The 18,833-nt window shown below is 35.5% G+C and overlaps 2 protein-coding genes across 2 annotated transcripts; both read left to right on the top strand.

Annotated features, from left to right (window-relative positions):
* The first annotated feature begins 1,158 nt into the window (after positions 1-1,158).
* Positions 1,159-5,347, top strand: LOC106652677 (ankyrin-1-like). Its single transcript, XM_014371771.1, has 4 exons — positions 1,159-1,214; positions 1,286-1,734; positions 1,796-2,210; positions 4,636-5,347. The coding sequence occupies exons 1-4, from the start codon at positions 1,159-1,161 to the stop codon at positions 5,345-5,347; spliced, it is 1,632 nt and encodes a 543-aa protein (XP_014227257.1).
* Positions 5,348-8,428: 3,081 nt separating this feature from the next.
* On the top strand, positions 8,429-9,406 carry LOC106652676 (raf homolog serine/threonine-protein kinase phl-like). The gene is given in 1 exon segment (XM_014371770.1): positions 8,429-9,406. A coding segment is annotated over 1 exon segment (978 nt).
* The last annotated feature ends 9,427 nt before the right edge of the window (positions 9,407-18,833 follow it).

Below are 18,833 nucleotides of genomic sequence, written 5' to 3'. Positions count from 1 at the left end.
GAGTTTTATTATTTCGCTTTACAAGTTTCGAGTACTCACTTTCCGTGGCACAAGTCCAGATGAAAATTCGATTTTAATATAGAAATTTTTCGTTTTTGATGTGAACTTTTTCGAGTACTCGCATATACCTAGTCACGGCGTCTAGAGCCCTACAAACGGCTATCAGATGAGCATCACTTTTACTGTTGCTTGTTTTTCCGAAAATTTAGTTATCCAGCAATAAGCAATGTAACAAATTTTTTTTTTTCCGAGTTCCAACGGTGAGATTTTTATCGTTGGACAGTACAAAGCATCTGACTGATAAAATACTTTTGATCGCACTGGTAATAAACATCTTAAAGATTAAAATGTTTGCCTAATCATCTATTTCATGTGGATATCTTATTTCGAAACAATCTTACGAGAAAACAAGGTCCGAGATTCATCTTAAATGATCAGAGAGTTTTAACATTTTTAAATGAAACATTTTGAATTTTACATTTTGAATGGTTGATCCGAGTGCCTGAAATTAAGTTACTTAGGCAGATTATAATATTACTAATTATCAATCATAGATAATGCAATTACAACAAAATTAGACAAATCATAATATAAATGTTAAATTGTGAATACCAATAGAAGAAATATAAATCCTAACAATTGCTTTTACAGCAGCTACCATCCAAATTAACGAACGACGACGGAACGAACGACGGGAATCTGTTGGACGCAGCCGTAAGAATACTTTGGGGGGTCAGAGGGTGATCACAAAGTGGTTTTTTTGGAAATAATTGCTCGAGCACAGGGTTGCATTAGATGAAGAAAGGTTACACTCATAAACATCATTAGATCGTCTCAGATAAATTACTTTGCAAGTATGTACATATTTTTACCCAAGAGCATAGCGAATTTTTTAATGTGAATCGTCGATTTCTCATGTTGCAGTTCAAAGCAATGGCATTTTTTCCTCGAATAGGTCGTGTGTGCCGAAATTTTGATTACATTTTACCCGATCTCGATGACACATCCCACGATCTCCATATCTTTTTTCCTGACTACCGAAATATGGACATGCACCAGCTTGCACGCAAAAGTGACGCAACCGGGATAGAATTTTTCTTTCTCTTTATGATTGGCGCTCCTTTGGATGATGAAAACGAGCGCGGTTTAACGCCCATAATGGAGGCTATAATTCATAAAAACGACACGATTCTCAAATGTTTGATAGAAGCTGGGTTAGTCAAAATATAATGGAAATTTTTTTTAAATAAAGAAATAAGCTCAATACTTATCATTTGAAATTCAGCGCGCAGGTAAATTACGCCAATAGCAAAGGCCTGACGCCCCTCCTCGTGGCCTGCAACACGGGCAACATCGTGGCCTTGAATAATCTGCTGTCTCACAATGCCGTCGCCGATGCGAGAACGATCGAAGGGAATCTGGGAGCGCTGCATTTTCTCACGGCGAGCAAGTTCAGGCAACCATACAAAATGTCGTCACTAATATTCTGCTATTATGCCCAGAAGCTTTACCAGGCTGGGGCTAACATCGACGGTCAGGATAGTGAAGGACAGACGCCGTTACATTACGCGATGAAGACCAACGATTTTGAAATATTCAAACTTTACATCGATCTCAAGGCGACAACCTCGTTCCTAACTAGCGACAACAACACGATGCTGCACGAGCTGATGGTGGATTCTGGACAGCTGACTAACGATCAGGAACAAATGGCAGAGATACTACTGAACGAAGGTAAAAACTAGCGAATTTGAATTTGGTTTGAATGCATTAATGATTAATTTTGCATGTATAGGAGCCAATATAAATGCGGTCAACGATAAAAGCGAAGGACCACTGCATTGTGCAATAGTTAGCGGCCGACGGAAAAAAGTTGAGTTTCTGCTGAAGCACGGAGCCGATCATGATAGATGGTGGTCGAATAGTCTAGGTTCGGCGCTACATCTCGACAACGACTGGAGCGTCGGCTGCGACCGTTCGGCAACCTGCTCCGCGACTCATCATCCGGACGAGCTGACGCTGCTCAACTCGGCCATAAAGCTCGGCAAAGTCGAGGTCGTTGAATACCTCATACAATACTTGGGATTCGAGGAGGTCGAGCGGCCGAATCGAATTGATAGTCACGATGCCGTCAAAACGCCTCTGTTTTATGCGCTTCCATCGGTGGAGATAGTTCAAATTTTATTGGATGCTGGTGCCAACTGCAAAAGGTATACTTGACTCATTCCATTTGCCATATTTATTCGATTATGAATGGTGCAATTTGTGGGGCGCCGTCTAGCAGTGACGTGTCTGATTAGTCAATGCATATGTGCATGTTCGTGCGTGTAGTGAAATACGGTGTATTTAGTGTACATTTATGCCATAAAGATGAAGCGGAAGAATCTTTTAAACGATGGTGAAAAACATTTTTTTTTGTAGAAGCTTTTGGCCACAATCGTTTATTAACTTTTGTTCAGGTCTATTTAAAAATTAAAAAATAAGTTTTTATTTTTGAGGAGAAAGTACTTACAAGGAGACCACCCCAACTCCGGGTCATGGATCTGGCCCAAACACATAGAAGGTACTTTGGGCACCTAGAAAACATGCCCAGTACGTTTAGTTTGATCTCATAGGCCTCTGGAAGAAGTATAATGCACATGCTACATTTAAATATTAATTATATGTAAAAAAAACCCTTCTATCATCACTTAATGTCTTCATGCGTATGAAATTAGGTTCAAGCTCTCTCAATATACTTGAACTAACTCTCTTTCATGTCCTGAACACATTGAAAAAGATTCACTAATCCAGCTTTAGTTATTAACTGTCATAATCTGACAAAAGCGATCAAATTAGAGCCAAAACAGGCGCCAATATGCACTTACGTCTACAATATAATTAAAAATATTTGTAAAATACAAACTCTTGTTGTTGATCCTTCTTCACCATCTCTTGACACGCAATTAGAGTAATTTTATTTAATCATGAGTGATAGTGTGGCTTCATGATGATACCACACCATATCAACGAGCATTGGCGCCAAGAAATCACTGTAATAAACAATTTCTCTATTATTGAGCGACAATGCTTGTTGATATGGTGTGGTATCATCATGAAGCCACACTATCACTCAAGATTAAATAAAATTACTCTAATTGCGTGTCAAGAGATGGTGAAGAAGGATCAACAACAACAGTTTGTATTTTACAAATATTTTTAATTTTATTGTAGACGTAAGTGCATATTGGCGCCTGTTTTGGCTCTTATTTGATCGCTTTTGTCAGATTTTGACAGTTAATAACTAAAGCTGGATTAGTGAATCTTTTTCAATGTGTTCAGAACATGAAAGAGAGTTAGTTCAAGTATATTAAGGGAGCTTGAACTTGATTTCATACGCATGAAGACATTAAGTGATGATAGAAGGGGTTTTTTTACATATAATTAATATTTATATGTAGCATGTGCATTATACTTCTTCCAGGGGCCTATGAGATCAAACTAAACCTACTGGGCATGTTTTCTAGGTGCCCAAAGTACCCTCTATGAGTTTGGGGAAGATCCATGACCCGGAGCTGGGGTGGTCTCCTTGTTAGTAACAATTTGACCTCAGCCTTTTTTCTATGCATTGTACAACGGTTTATTTCCAATTTCTTACGGAGAGTTTTGCATTATTAATAGGGGATCAGAATAGTTTTTTTCAATATTTTGATTGCGCATCAAATGCAATTCAGACCAAAAGTTTAAAGATACATCGATCATTACAAAAGTTACGTCCTTTCTTATAATTTGGAAAATTTTAAAAAGTACATAATAACTCAGAAAAATTCCAATGTCCAAAAAATATTTGGCTATATCATGCTCAGTTGATATATCATGTTTTATTTTCAATATTTTATAATATTATATTTTTGATGAGAAAACCACTTTATAATTTATTGAGAGTAGTTATATACCACTTTTTTACATAAAAATTACACCTCAAAGCTCTCTAAAATGTGAAAAAAATATATAGCATACGTCTCTGGATTTAAAAATAGCTTATTTTTGCTATATAATTATTTTTGCACTCTGGGCTAGATCTAAACCAGAATTTTCATGGTAGAGATCTATATGTGGGATAAAGATAATTAATTAATAATAAATATTAATTATTATTCACAAGTCAAGCAACGAATTATTTATTAAACTTTCTCGCAGAGTCGGTGCGATAACTATGGAAGTCGATCGGTAACTGATTACATGTATACCGTCGAATTCTCGAATTAATAAAATAACAATTGAAGTCTCTCTTGAATGTAGCCGCCACATATAGGTCAATCCAAAATCGTTGTAAAGATGCTTTTTATGGGTTGATCGACCTACAGATCTCTATTAACAAAATTCTGGTTTAGACCTAGGGCCGAGTGCAAACATGCTGAAATAGAAAAAATAAGCTATTTTTAGATGCAGAGGCGTATCCTGCATATTTTATTCACATTTTGGAGAACTCAATGGTGTTATTTTTATGTAATAAAGGTAGATCGTCTAGATATTTAACTGCACTTTGTATCGATCAGCATAAGGGAAAAAATCGGTGTATAGGTCCCCGTAATTAGGTGTTTTTCGATGTAACGCTCACTCACTCAATTTTAATTTTCAATTTTCCACGAACAGAGAAGTATTGCACGAGTCGTCGCTTTTCGACTTGGCGGTCCAGCAGGGCTTCAAAGAGTCGCTGGCGCTGTTACTGGAGCACGGAGCCATTAACGAGGCGATGTACTGCGAGGGTTACCTGCCACTCCAGTGCTCGTTGAGACTATCACGAGAGTCGACCAGGAGGAGTCAGCTCCTCGTCCAGCTGAATCTGCGGATATACACGATAACCCTCGACTCGCTGGAACAGCTGGCGCACGACGAGAAGGCTCCCTGGCTCACAATGTTCAGCCATGAGTGCCAGAACGAGCTCAACCGAATGCGCGAATACCGCTTCAGCAACGACACATCCTGCTCGGTCTACAGGATCTTCACGTTACGTGACATCGACAGCAGCCTGGAAGTGGACCTGACCTCCCGCGATATCGAGTGGGTGTTCTACGAGCACGAGCGCCGGAATCGGTATCCGATTTACGCCGACATGCTCGGCAAGAGATTCGAGTTCATACGCGAGCGCCAGATAGCTCGCGCAAAAGGCATCTACGTACTGAATGTCTACTTGGAACCGATCATCCAGCAGCTTACCTCGATGAACAATCGTCTGCCGGAGCCGATCGCCCAGCAGCTTATCTTGGAGAAATGTCGTCTGCCAAAGCCGATTCTGAATGCGATAATACGGAATTTTTCCAATACCGATATAAACTGGAGCTACGAGCATTTAAAGCCTCTTTAATTTAAGGAATTGGGCCAATTCTCAGAAAAATTGAATGGGACATTTTTCGACTTTTCCTGCACATTTTTCGACATTTATTGTTGTTTACAGTGTGTTACACCCTGGTAGAAACTTAAACCATAAGTTAACCAGTTTATGTCTTTGTTGACTTCCACTAGCCAGTTTATGTGTCTATTGGCCGACAAAATGTGATAAAAACGACATGATTTTAGTTACTTTAATGACTAGAAACTGGGTAATTTTCGATGGTTTTTATGCGCTAAAACTGGTCAAAAACTGCTCAAGGGTAGCAGCACTTACGCGTGACGTATCGACATGTAATTTTATTATGTAAACATTTCATTATTTTATGTATGTTATAGGTATATTATTTTACTTTTAAATTTAAATACTTTTAAAGTAACGGCAGCAGAGAATTAGTACTAATCTGAGATTTAAAAACATCTAAATATTGCTGAAAATCTAACCTCAATATGAAAGTAGCTGAGCTAATTATGTTTATTAATATTAAAGAGAAGTTAAACATGAAACATAGTTTATAGCTCAAGCTGCTAGACTCGTTTAATTGACTCAACAAAATCGATTTCATTGTTTACCCATAAAATATTTATTTTGAACAAATAAATATTTTATTGAAATCAAGTAATTTTTAATTAATGGATATTATTAAATATTTATTTTTTATTATAAGGGCGATCATCTGTGAAGTCGAATGACCAAAATTATTTTCTTTCTGCAAATATGAAAAACTTGTTATATTTGATGTCAGAACTCAGTCACAATTACTGAATATACTTAACAAAAAATTGATAAATATTGAATATAAGAAATATATATAGGGCAGTGACTCTCGCAACATCCGTACACAATGCAATACTTGGTCAATTTTACAATGAATTAAATGTTATGGTCAAGTGAATTACTATGTAATGAGTGTCACTTTGGTTTTACACATTTTTTTTTAAATAAATCAATGCAAATACAAAACACGATATGTCATATGGTAAAATCGATTTTTCGAATCGAATCAAAAAGTATTTTTATAAAGATTTTAAACACCATGCATAAGATCATTGTACGCAAATGCATAAATTAACGATCAAAGAAAAATTTTCGTTTACGTTATTGGAACTTGACACATTCATCTTTCAAATTCAAAACTCAGAATTACTTCGCTCGCATCAGAACCCGAGAGCGTTTTGTGCTCGGGTCTGAGCATAAACTGTGATCGACTTCGAGCGCGAATACCTTTCCAGATCGAGTTGCGGTTAGATCTTTGTACAACTTTTTATAATTCTCTAATGATTTTTCGATACCTTATCTAAACTGTAGGCTTCGAGTCTTGATTGGGTCGTAATTTAATGTTCGTTAAAAGAAACGCTGTGCATCTGCTGAAATTATTTATTATTTCTCTTCTATACACTGGTAACCGGTACTCATTTCAAAGGACGAGTCATATTTAAAAAAAAAAAATAAAAATTATTTTCAAATTTATGTTCGAAAAAAAAGTTAACTTTATAGAATAGGCCGGGGAATAGAGATTTTTTGATAAGCAAGAAAATTCTTGCAATCTAACCCGGTAGATGTATAAAGTATTGAAAATGTTGCATTGTGGTGAAAATGTACCAACCAATTATTGTTTATAACAAAATGGCGTCCGTAAAACTGGAAAAATAAGCAAAAAAAGTTTTTTGCGTGGAAGAAGTTACCCTCACTTCTTTCGACTTCGCTCGATTATGTGCAAATATTAGCAAACGCTCGAGTTACGAATCACTTTTTCAGCTAGTACAATGCATTTTGGAGATAGGAAATGTTCATGGCACTTGTAGAGAAAGGCTTGGAGGTTCTAAAATCATTGTTTAAATTAAGATTAATTATTCCGCTGGGCAAGAATGAGCTCCAAAAAAACATAAAAAAAATTGAAAATAAATTTTGAATGAGCGATTACAAAAAAACTATAAGTCTTAGAGATTTCAATTTTTTTCTGTATTTTGAAGATGATTCAAAGTACTTTTTCGTGAAATCTTAATTCTGTACGATAAAAAGTAAGGGATATATGACTTTTCGAAAAATCATGGCTTTTTTTGCGGTTTTTCGTGAATATCTCGATGAAAATTAGGATTTTTCAATCGCTAGATGCGTCATTTTAAAGGTCTTGCGATTACCTACAACTTGCTCTTTGCACTCACAACGCCATTTTGTTATAAACAATAATTGGTTGGTACATTTTCACCACAATGCAACATTTTCAATACTTTATACATCTACCGGATTAGATTGCAGGAATTTTCTTGCTCAAAAATTACCTCTTTTTTAACTATAATCCCTGGCCTAGAAAGCGTGAGATGCGAGTACAAGTAATTCAATGTGTGACTGCTCGCGATTCGGCTTTATCTGATTTGTTTACTGATGCTCATAGATTTTTTTTTATTCGCTCTAAGCGTTTGGGTGGAGCTTAGAGTGGCGCTACAGTCACCATTTACACGTAATCTTATGAAAAAACAGGACGCGTCCTGAAAAAATGCCAGCGTCGGCCGCTCGAACAAAATTTTTTCTTATGAGAATTAACATGAGAAAGCGCCACGCTGTGTGAACGCTCGGGCCAATAGAGAAAGGCTACATCACGGAATGTAAAAGTGCGTTAGACACGCATATATAGCGATATATCTACCAGGTATTGTGCGCAGCGATAAATCCGTCTTTGCGTCGATCAATAAATGAATCTCCACCCCCTGGCCATGAAAAAGGCTGTCCTTTTTGCGATTCAATTTTAGCAATAAAGCTACGTACTCAGTCGATGTGAAGCATTCGCACTAAACGCATCTCTCATCTCGTAAAGCACCGAGCAACGTACGTGACTTGTTTATATAAAAAAAAAAAAAAATGTATGAGTCATTGATTATTTTAATTCTTCGTGAAATAATAGTTAAGATTATTGTTTGGGGTTTAAAAAAAGTGTTCCTTACTTGTTTACGTGCAGCTATTATTGCTTACATTGTTACAAAATTAGAGTATTACTGATAATCTTATCCACTGATAGACTTATCCGTTGTTACGATACCTTGCCCAGCCAATATAAGCATGCAGAAACTGCAGATACGTTCCCGATCATTGGAACAAATATCGAGAGATTTGATCGACTACATTTGACCGATCGACAGCTGGGAGATATCCGCGGACGAGATCATCGTGGGGCCGCGAATCGGCTCGGGCTCCTTCGGTACGGTCTACAAGGCGCACTGGCACGGCCCCGTGGCCGTGAAGAAGCTCAAAGTCAAGATACCGACCCAGGCGCAGCTGCAGGCCTTCAAGAACGAGATGATCTTGTTGAGCAAGATGCGCCATGATAATATACTGCTTTTTTTAGGCTATTTAAGCAAACCACCACTGGCCATTGTGACGCAGTGGTGCGAGGGCTCGTCTTTGTACAAGCACTTGCACGTGTTCGAGTCCAACTTCGAACTGCCGACGCTTATAAAGATCGCCCGACAGGTCGCTCAGGGAATGAGCTATCTCCACGCCAAGAACATCATTCATCGCGATTTGAAAAGTCGGAATATCTTCCTGCGCGACGATCTCACGGTGAAGATCGGCGACTTCGGCCTGGCCCTAGACAAGACGCGCTGGGCCGGCCCGCTGCAGTGCCACCAACCGTTCGGCTCGATCTTGTGGATGGCACCGGAAGTTATTAGAATGAACGATGAGAATCCATACACGTTCCAGTCGGACGTCTACGCGTTCGGCGTCGTGCTGTACGAGCTGCTTGCCAGTCAGCTGCCCTACTCCAACATCAGCAACAAGGAGCAGATCCTGTTCATGGTCGGCCGCGGCTACCTGCGCCCGGACCTCACCAAGCTGCGCTCGGAGACGCCTCAAGCGCTGCGCCGCCTCAACGAGGACTGCATCGAGTACGCCCGCGAGAAGAGGCCGCTCTTCAGTCAGATCTTGACGACTCTCGAGAGCCTGCCGAAAATAAAACGCTCGGCCTCCGAGCCTCATCTCGGGACGCAGGTACGGAACAACGACTTCTTGAATTGGAATGATCGGTATTTAAATTAATTTAAAAAATTAACGCGAAAAACTTTCGATTCGAGTCTTATTGGATAAAATTAAGTATCGTAAACCGTATCTAACGAAATAATTAACAAGTATCGAAACAATGTGAATGAAAATTTTAATTCGAAAAATGAAATTTTTCCAAAGAAAAAAATGTTAAATGCAGTATAAATTCATGTCATATATTTGGATTGAATATTGTATGCTATCGGTATTATAGATGGCAAGTTTAATGAATGTATTTTCAGAAATTAATTGTACTTACGTTACAAAAATAATAATGATTATATCTCTATAAAAAGAAAATTCTATTGATGATAAAAAAATGAATGAGAATCATATTGCTAATATGTTGAATTGAGTAAAAGATATATATTTTGATAGAATATTATATGCTGTTGAAATTAAATGTGCCAAGCTTAATGAATGTATTTTCAAAAATTAATTGTACTTACGTTACAAAAATAATAATGGTTATATTGTATTGGTGTTAAAAAAATGAATGATTATTTTGCTACTATGTTAAATTGAGTAAAGGATATACATATATTTTGATTGAATATTATATGCTGTTGTAATTGTATGTGTCAAGTTCAATGGTGAATATATATTTTCAGAATTTAAATGTACTTAGGTTACATGAAAAATTATGAACTCTCTATGAAACAAAAATTCAATAGATGTTATATTGGGGTCTCTGATGTACAGTGAAATCCGCTTATTATAGCCACATTAACCGGCCGGCCGTATTAACTGTGGACATGATAACCGGATTTCATATCGGCATTTGAGGTATATATATTTGTATTAAATGAATTTAATTAGATCGGCACGGTTATCACCAAGATTTAAGAACCGTGGCCATGAGTTCATTAGTACCTGGCAAGTACGACAAGAATATCTAATAACTTCTAATGATGAAATCAATATGAAAGTATGCTCAGTTATTTCCATGTTTCGGCAAGTGAGGTGCGACACAATCGCTCTTGGAGACGTCAATGCTTTTAGAGCTGAGGCTGATATCACTTGTAATTCAAAGAAATAATTCATAATTGGAAGTAAACAATTTTTAAATGCAGAATGAACTTCTGTCGTATAATTAAATATTTGTAATACAATTGTATATGCTATCGATATTGTACGCGACAAAATTTTTATGGATATGTATTTTCAGAAATAAAATTTACTTAGCACAATAAAAAATGTATTTGAAAACTCACTGTTTTGAAACCTTTCATTTACTATTGTCCTTTCACTTGGGCACACTTCTTATCGTCGAGTTAAATAATATCTGAAATTTTTATTTTTTTCAAAAAAACCTTTTATCTTTTGGACCAAGTTTAAGATATAATACAGGATTAGAAAACTTGTCAATTTTATTTACTCTATAAAAAAATTCGACAGAGACAAATTTGTATTTGCATGCAATTCATTTCTTTTTTCGCGTAACATATATATCGAAGCGAAAAAAAAGAGAAAGGCCAGAAAAAAAGCAGCCCTGTCTAATTACAAGCTTGATAACAGATTTCGCGCGCTGTTGCATCTCTGCCTACAAGTGACCTTGATTTTATCCTTGACGGATGCCACGCGTCGCAACGGTTCTGCGTTCCATAATACGCACATAAATCATTCTGTGGCTCAAATAAAATTCTCTCTGTCTTTTATTTATTTTACTCTTTTTTTTTATTTATTATCACGTACACGCAATTACAGTGCTGTGTAGTTATGTCCACTTTCTACCTTTTCGCTTCGTTCAAGTTCACTTTGGTTATTGCCCTGCGATTTATTGATTTTTTGCGTGTGCGTGTCGCAGAATCTATTAAATCGACACAAGGCTCTTGCATAAATTCATTCAATTTTTATCGTTCGTTTATTTCGTGCTAAGCGAAGAACTTTAGTGAAATAACTGTAAACGATATTTCAAATAATGAGTAGAATCAGTAAAGGCGGTGCCACGCTTCATTTTTCCTTGATTGATAATGATAATTATACATCCAAGAGAATCAAACATGTTACTAAAAGTGCTGTTAAGATTAATATAATAATTAAAGCTATAACTTTTTTTGGCGCGAATCTTTTTACGCGGAAGTGGAATTTTCAACGCGTATATCTCGAAACTATGATTTCTGGAACGGGGGGCAAGATGTCTCGAAAATTACCACAGATATCGATATGAATATTTTTATATTTTAAAGATAATTAACTTTGCTGGTTCTTGAACTAAAATCACAATTTTAAAATCATTATTTTCTTTGCTATTCCGCCATTTTGTTAATTTTTATCTTTTCGTCGTGATTTCAATTCAGGATCCATCGAATGTATTTTATTTTGTAATAAACTTTGATATTTTGATTTCCGACAAAAATTTGATGCGTTACATTGCAATCCTTACACTCTTTTAAAAAGAGTAAATGAAACAGTTTACTCTTTTCACTTTGACGCTAGAACTTAAAAGAGTAATCTGTGCGAATTATTCTTTAAGAAAGAGTAAATAACGTAGATTACTCTTTTTTGAAAAATGCTGAGTGGAGAAAAGCGTAATTTATTCCAATTACTTTTTTTGGAAAAGATTACTTCGAGTATAAGAATTTTGCGCGCAGATTACTCTCTTTGAATATTAAAAAATATTTTATTATATATACATGAATATATTAAAGGAGTTTATATTAAATATTCTGTCATATCTATATCTATATTATTCAGTAAAAAAGCGCGACAAAAAGCTTCAACAATTCAATAAAAACTATTCTTGTAAGTGTCGCTAGATTTTTTAAATAATTTACTTTTTATATTTGCAGTAATGAGAATATTTTTCGCAAAATAATTTTAACCACACTAACAAGAATAGTTTTTATTTAATTGTTGAAGCTTTTTGTCGCGCTTTTTTACTGAATAATATTATATGATAATATTATTCAGTAATAATAATATTATTATTCAGTAAAAATAATAATATTATTCAGTAAAAAAGCGCGACAAAAAGCTTCAACAATTAAATAAAAACTATTCTTGTTAGTGTGGTTAAAATTATTTTGCGAAAAATATTCTCATTACTGCAAATATAAAAAGTAAATTATTTAAAAAATCTAGCGACACTTACAAGAATAGTTTTTATTGAATTGTTGAAGCTTTTTGTCGCGCTTTTTTACTGAATAATATAGATATAGATATGACAGAATATTTAATATAAACTCCTTTAATATATTCATGTATATATAATAAAATATTTTTTAATATTCAAAGAGAGTAATCTGCGCGCAAAATTCTTATACTCGAAGTAATCTTTTCCAAAAAAAGTAATTGGAATAAATTACGCTTTTCTCCACTCAGCATTTTTCGAAAAAGTATAATCTACGTTATTTACTCTTTCAAAAGAGTAATTCGCACAGTTTACTCTTTTGAGGTTCGAAAATTACTCTTTTGGGTTTAGAGTGTAGAGATATCTTTTTTTGTGACTTTCATCGAATGCATATAACCAATAAACTATTCGGTATTTTCGTTCATAAAAATTTGAAAAATCTTCATAACATACTTAAGGAGTACCAAATAAATCGTCTATTTATATATTGATCTGCTTTATCAGAGATTCGTGTAAATTATAAGCAGACGCCGATGATGGCAGCTCGCACTAGAGTTCGAGTGCGCCTTCGCGTATAAGCCAGCCCCGCCGCGTGACTGGAGCAGCAACAGGCGGGACCACGTATCGATCGGTTCCAAGTAAGGTAAACCACCCACTCATTGGACAGTTATAGTTAGTAGCGGCGTGGCTGAATATTGATGTTTTGAGCCTCCTAGTGAGCATATAGACATGAATGAATACCTAGAATGGATCATTTATGTCTTAATCAATCATTTAAAACGACTTATATTAACTCTTGAGCAGTTAGTTTATGAGAAATTAGAATAAAAGGATAACCTCTTCGTGAGCCTATAACTGCAGAATATCTGGATTATCTGGTCGAGCGTGGAATACGTCGCATATATGCTTTTCGCTTCGTTCAAGTTCACTATGGTTATTGACCAACGATTTATTGATTTTTTGCGTGGACGTGTCGCAGAATCTATTAAATTGACACGTGGCTCTTGCATAAATTCATTCAATTTTAAACGTTGTTTTATTTCGTGTTCAGCGAAGAATCTGAATGAAATAATTATAAACAATTACTTTATTGATTGATAATGTTAATTATACATTTCGCAGAACCAAATATGTCACTAAAAGTGCTGTTAAGATTAATATAATAATTGAAGCTGTGTGCTTTTTTTTCGCTTAAAAAGTTGCGCGAATCTTTTTACGGGAAAGTTCAACGCGTGTTTCTCGAAACTACGATTTCTTAGTAAGCGCGACAGGATTTCTCGAAAATATGTATTGCAGTGAAGTGCGTTTACAAGTTTCAAAAATTACTTTCAAAAATCTCATGTTCTCCAAGTAAAATAAAAAGCATTAAATCGTCACTTTGCCGATTCACTATATTCATATTTACAATCACATTTCCGACGATGAGTAGATTAACTGAAACACTCTTTATACATGTTTTATACATATTTATTTGCTCAGGCTACGCACATGCATACACGGGATAAGCTTAAATGTCTCATATAAATAAAAATAATTTGAATTCAACACTGCCTTTTATCGACATTAATTTGCGTGTATATGAGTATTGAGATTGAAGGATATTTTGCTGTCTTGCGAACGTGAGCATCCATAGATTATATACATAACGAGATAGTGAGTGCTAATGCTATGTGTATAAACGAATATGTAGCAATAAAAATATTTTCTTTTTTTCCTTCCCACCTACGGTATTTTAAACGCGCTCCGCGCGTGTCAATTTTTTCATTCGTGTTTTGAAGTCACTCAAGAACTAACTGTCTGTTGACGGTTACCACGCAGGCCCTCGTATTGAGTCGGCCCACGTCGGGCGTCGTCATCAGTGTCAGCCAGAGGTCGTTTTACGATGCTTCACTTTGAGGTTCATCTCTTTTTTATAAGTCAAATAAGTAAAAATAAATTAAACGTATAAATTATTCTACAATTTAGGGTACTATCGGCCACAGTTTAAGTCTCTTTCATAAAAAAATTTGAATCGAAACTTTTTTCCATAATTTAGAATTATGTATAAGATGAATTAAATGCAGACTACCCCGTTATACGTGGATCCAGTATACGCGGTTTCGCAATAACGCGGTTTTGGAAGATAGATTCACGTCGAACAATGCTTTGTTTATTAATTCACGAACATAAAAATTAGGTCGCCTTTGAAAATTTCTTTTTGCAAAATATTTAAAGAAATTAAATTATCGTAAAATGGCTCCTAATACAAAAATTACACACAAGAAAAAAGAAAGAAAACCCATGACATTATCGGACAAAATAAAAGTTTTGGATTTTATTGAAAAATGGAGAAATAGTTGCTGCAGTTGTCTAAAAATTCGATGTTAATGAGTCGACTATTCGTAGCCTATGAGTCGAAGTATGCAATTTAAATATTACTGCGATTTAGCGATACAAGTGTACAAAGAACTTAAAATAGTATATTGTAAAAATTTGATTATTTTAGAACCGTACCCCCTAATTCGCATACAAACAATGCTTCGTTATACGCGGTACCCTCGAGGAACCGAACCTTCGGGGTATTCCTGTACTGATCTGTCACTAGCTTTATAGAGCTCCATTTGTTTATCTTTCAATGAATGTTTGTGTAACGTTATCTTAATACGTGCCTACAGTAGTGCTCGGATGGAAATTATTAAAAAATCATAAAACTAGGTCAGTTAACGACATTTACAAACGGGTTTTTGGATGTGCAATACAAATTGACGAATTCAAAGAATCAGAGGACTTTATTTTATAAACTCGTCTGTCACAGTGAGTTCTTAGTAATTACTGTTTTTGAAGCAGAAAACAGTACTCATTGCAATAGTGAGATAAATGATAAAGAAGAAAAGAAAATCAATTCAATTTTATGTTGTATGAAATTCGATTCTATGATACCACGTAACAGCTTAGAGAAAAAAAATTTTACTAAGGATCATACGGCAGGAGATTTACAACTGAATCCCTAAGTCCAGCCGCTGATAAGCGCCGATCAGCTCCTCCGATGCTATTCTCGTTCTTGACCTCGGACGATCTAATCAAAAATCGTCCTTGACCGAGAGCCGAACACACGACCAAGTACAGCTGTCCAAAGGCTCGCCAAGACGAGACGCCCGTCGAGCTTCTGCATAATGTTGTGGCCAGTGTGTGAGTCCGACGCTGCTGCGGTCAATTTTCAATTACAAGTAGCTCGAAGATCCCGACTCCGAGGAAACTAAGCGAATGTCTATTCCAAACGCAACGATATTAACGACCGGTTCGTTTGTTCTCACGCAATCTTACTTTACTACATTATCTTTTTATCTTTTTATTAAATAGAGTTGACGTAAAAAGAAAGGCAATTTATGCATTAATTGAATACTCAACGAACTCCTTGGTTAATCTCAGTTTCAATCATTTCACCTAAAAACATACATTGATTATTTTAAAATTACAGTTCAGTCTAAAATTGAAGGCTCACGCATTTATTTTTGCATACTAGTCCTTTATAAATATTCAACTGGAGTGAAATACCTAATTATTTTTTAATAAGGTCATTGATGCCATAAAGGTGCCGTAACAGTCGATTTAGCCCTCGCTGCAAATGATTACCGAGCTGAGATAGGTCGTTTACTTTCCTACTGTACCTGCCTGTTACTGCTATACTATTATTGCTGAGGCATTTCATTGTTGGTTTAATTTGCTGACAACTTTTGACTCGAACAGAACCATAACATTGTCACGGCGTATGAACGTAGGAAGATGTAAAACATGCCTATAATCATATTTCTGAATTATTAAAATTGTTGCATTATATTGTAAGGCGATTTAACACCGAAAAATATAAAAACGAGTTGCACATTATCGGAGCTACTAGTATAGGTTGGCCAAGTCTGCGGTGACGGGAGGACATCTTACGGTCGCCCTTGATCCTACGCTGAAACTGCTCGTTCAACCTTATCAATTGATAATAAGAATAACTTTTTTATCTCAGTGGATCGAGAGCTGACTACTTCCCGGCCGCCGCGCAAAACGTGAAGGCTATTTTCGTGCCACGGGGTGTGAAAAATAGTATACTCTGGGACTTATTTGTTTTTCGCGGCCTAGGACAGTAATTTACCTACTGATAATAAGAATAATTAGGATCAATGTTTTGGACGTTTTTAAAAAAGATACTCACTTTGCTCGTTTACAGATTTGATGTCAAAAAAGAAAGCATTTTTTCAAGTAATCGAAAACTGGTTCAATTCACTCTAATTTTCCACATTCAAAGTTTAGCAGTGCCATACCGATGGATAATGTAGAACAGACTGCTGACTCGTGCAGTCCCCTATGTAACAACGCTGGGTAAGGTAGGTTTTTAGAATGCGATTCTAGCGAAATCTAAGCTGTGACCATACTCGATTTAAAAAATCTCATCTTTCGATTGACAATATAAACATTTGAAGCATATAAATGATGTTTTAGAGATATTTGGTTGTGAATGATGGTAATTTTCCGGTTACAGGTGGAACATTTCGGTAAATCTGTCGCGACCATTGGAAAACCGAGGAAATTTTTTATCAAAAAGTTAGTTATTTTTTCTATTCAATACTTTTGCAGCAAATTAGAAATTTATTAATACTGCCTAAATATTCCGCGCTGCCGAGTGCTAGGACCCTTCCGGAAATTTGCTCCATTCATTTGCAAGAGCGCCAACTAATTTCGTAAAATTTTACAAGCTGAAATAAAATGATATTTTTTGGGACTTACGCGATCGTCTAAAAAATACAACGTGACTTTATTTTTTGATGTGAAACGTCTATTTTTTGATACTTTACATTGACAAATTTTCACATGATTCGGGTCACGATTGTCAGAGTAAATTTATGAATTAAAGACCATGTGCACCAATGATCGAAAGCGTCAAGACGACGATAGAACAGACGTAGAGTAGATTCGACGGCTTTGGTAGATTCGACGCCGATAAATCAATGCTCTCCTCTGCCTCTGTAAACAGGAGATACATTTAATCACGATATTGTAGTCATAATCATTTTTACGGATTGAAGAGTGTTGAGAACGAAATTAAGCTCAATCTACTCTTTTTCTCTCTTAAATATATAAAGTAGGGACCAAAATTATCACTCTCTCTTTCTTTGTGTGACGGACGTCATTCAAGCAGAATTCATCGAAAAATTTTACCCTCGCGAACATCGTTGAATTATGTATAATAGTTATATATCAATTTGAAAAATTAACTAAAATCGTGTATAACATAACATTTTAGACGAGATACCTGACGTCGCGACGTTTTGCCTCTCTTTCCAAATATTAAAATCTCAAATATACTATAGACATTTGGCAAATCGATTAACTTAAAACGAATAATATTATACACAAACCCTCTTTTTCTTCTTTATCATTATCATCATCTTTCTCGTCATCGTCTTTATTAGGGGATTCATTTTCGATCACGGAATCGTCATAATTAACTTTTTCCTCCTCCTCGGGAAATTGGTCTGCAGGTTCACCATAGTCTGCGTCACTATCATCGTAAAAGTCTTCGTCGTCGTCCTCATCCACGGTTTTCAAGAACTTTTTTTCTGTCGAAGGCGACTCGACGGCTTGCTCTGCAAAAACTTTCCCCCCATCTGCCTCGTAATAGTAGTCTTCATTAGCCAAGAGACGACGATTCAAGTGGTACTGAACTTGTTGATCTTGTTTGGGCTTCGAATGGTCATTGACTATGTTTTCTGAGAACAAATAATTTTTGACATTACACTAATAAATTCCAGCTTATCGAATTTATTTGACATAAATTTTACCCAGAACATTGGAATGTCTTATACTATCATTTTGATGGAGTGGGACCAACTTTCCTTCTGATAATAAATTGAAATCCAAAATTTTACTGATAAACTAAAATCAAGAAAATAATATCATTACGTATCAAGTAAGAGTAAGTTGTAGTTGGCGCTTACATTTAAATACTCTTCTTGACTGTAACTTGATAGATCTAATTCAGGATCTCCTACTTTTCTGAACCCTGAGTCATTACTGATACTATTATTAAAATCAATGCGTAAAATATCATTTGCAATAAATTCAAAACATGGAATTTTAATTAATAATATTAAAGACAATATTTTTATCAACATAGCCTAAATAATTTTAAACACTATTACACAACCTAACACAAGAATCTGACTGAAGTTGTTCAAGAAGTATGATTGTATATCATCTTTCAACTTGTTTCACTATACATGAAAAAATGACAACTAAGTTACAAATAAAATAATTATATTAATACAAACTGATTTTTTTTTTTTTTAACTACATTTTTATTATACATAAGAGTATAAGTCTTAT

This window comes from Trichogramma pretiosum, unplaced genomic scaffold (assembly GCF_000599845.2).
Source record: "Trichogramma pretiosum strain Unisexual culture from Peru unplaced genomic scaffold, Tpre_2.0 scaffold117, whole genome shotgun sequence".
In the NCBI taxonomy this organism is placed as follows: domain Eukaryota; kingdom Metazoa; phylum Arthropoda; class Insecta; order Hymenoptera; family Trichogrammatidae; genus Trichogramma; species Trichogramma pretiosum.
Note: the sequence above shows the minus strand (reverse complement) of the source record. Positions and strands in the feature narration are given on the sequence as shown.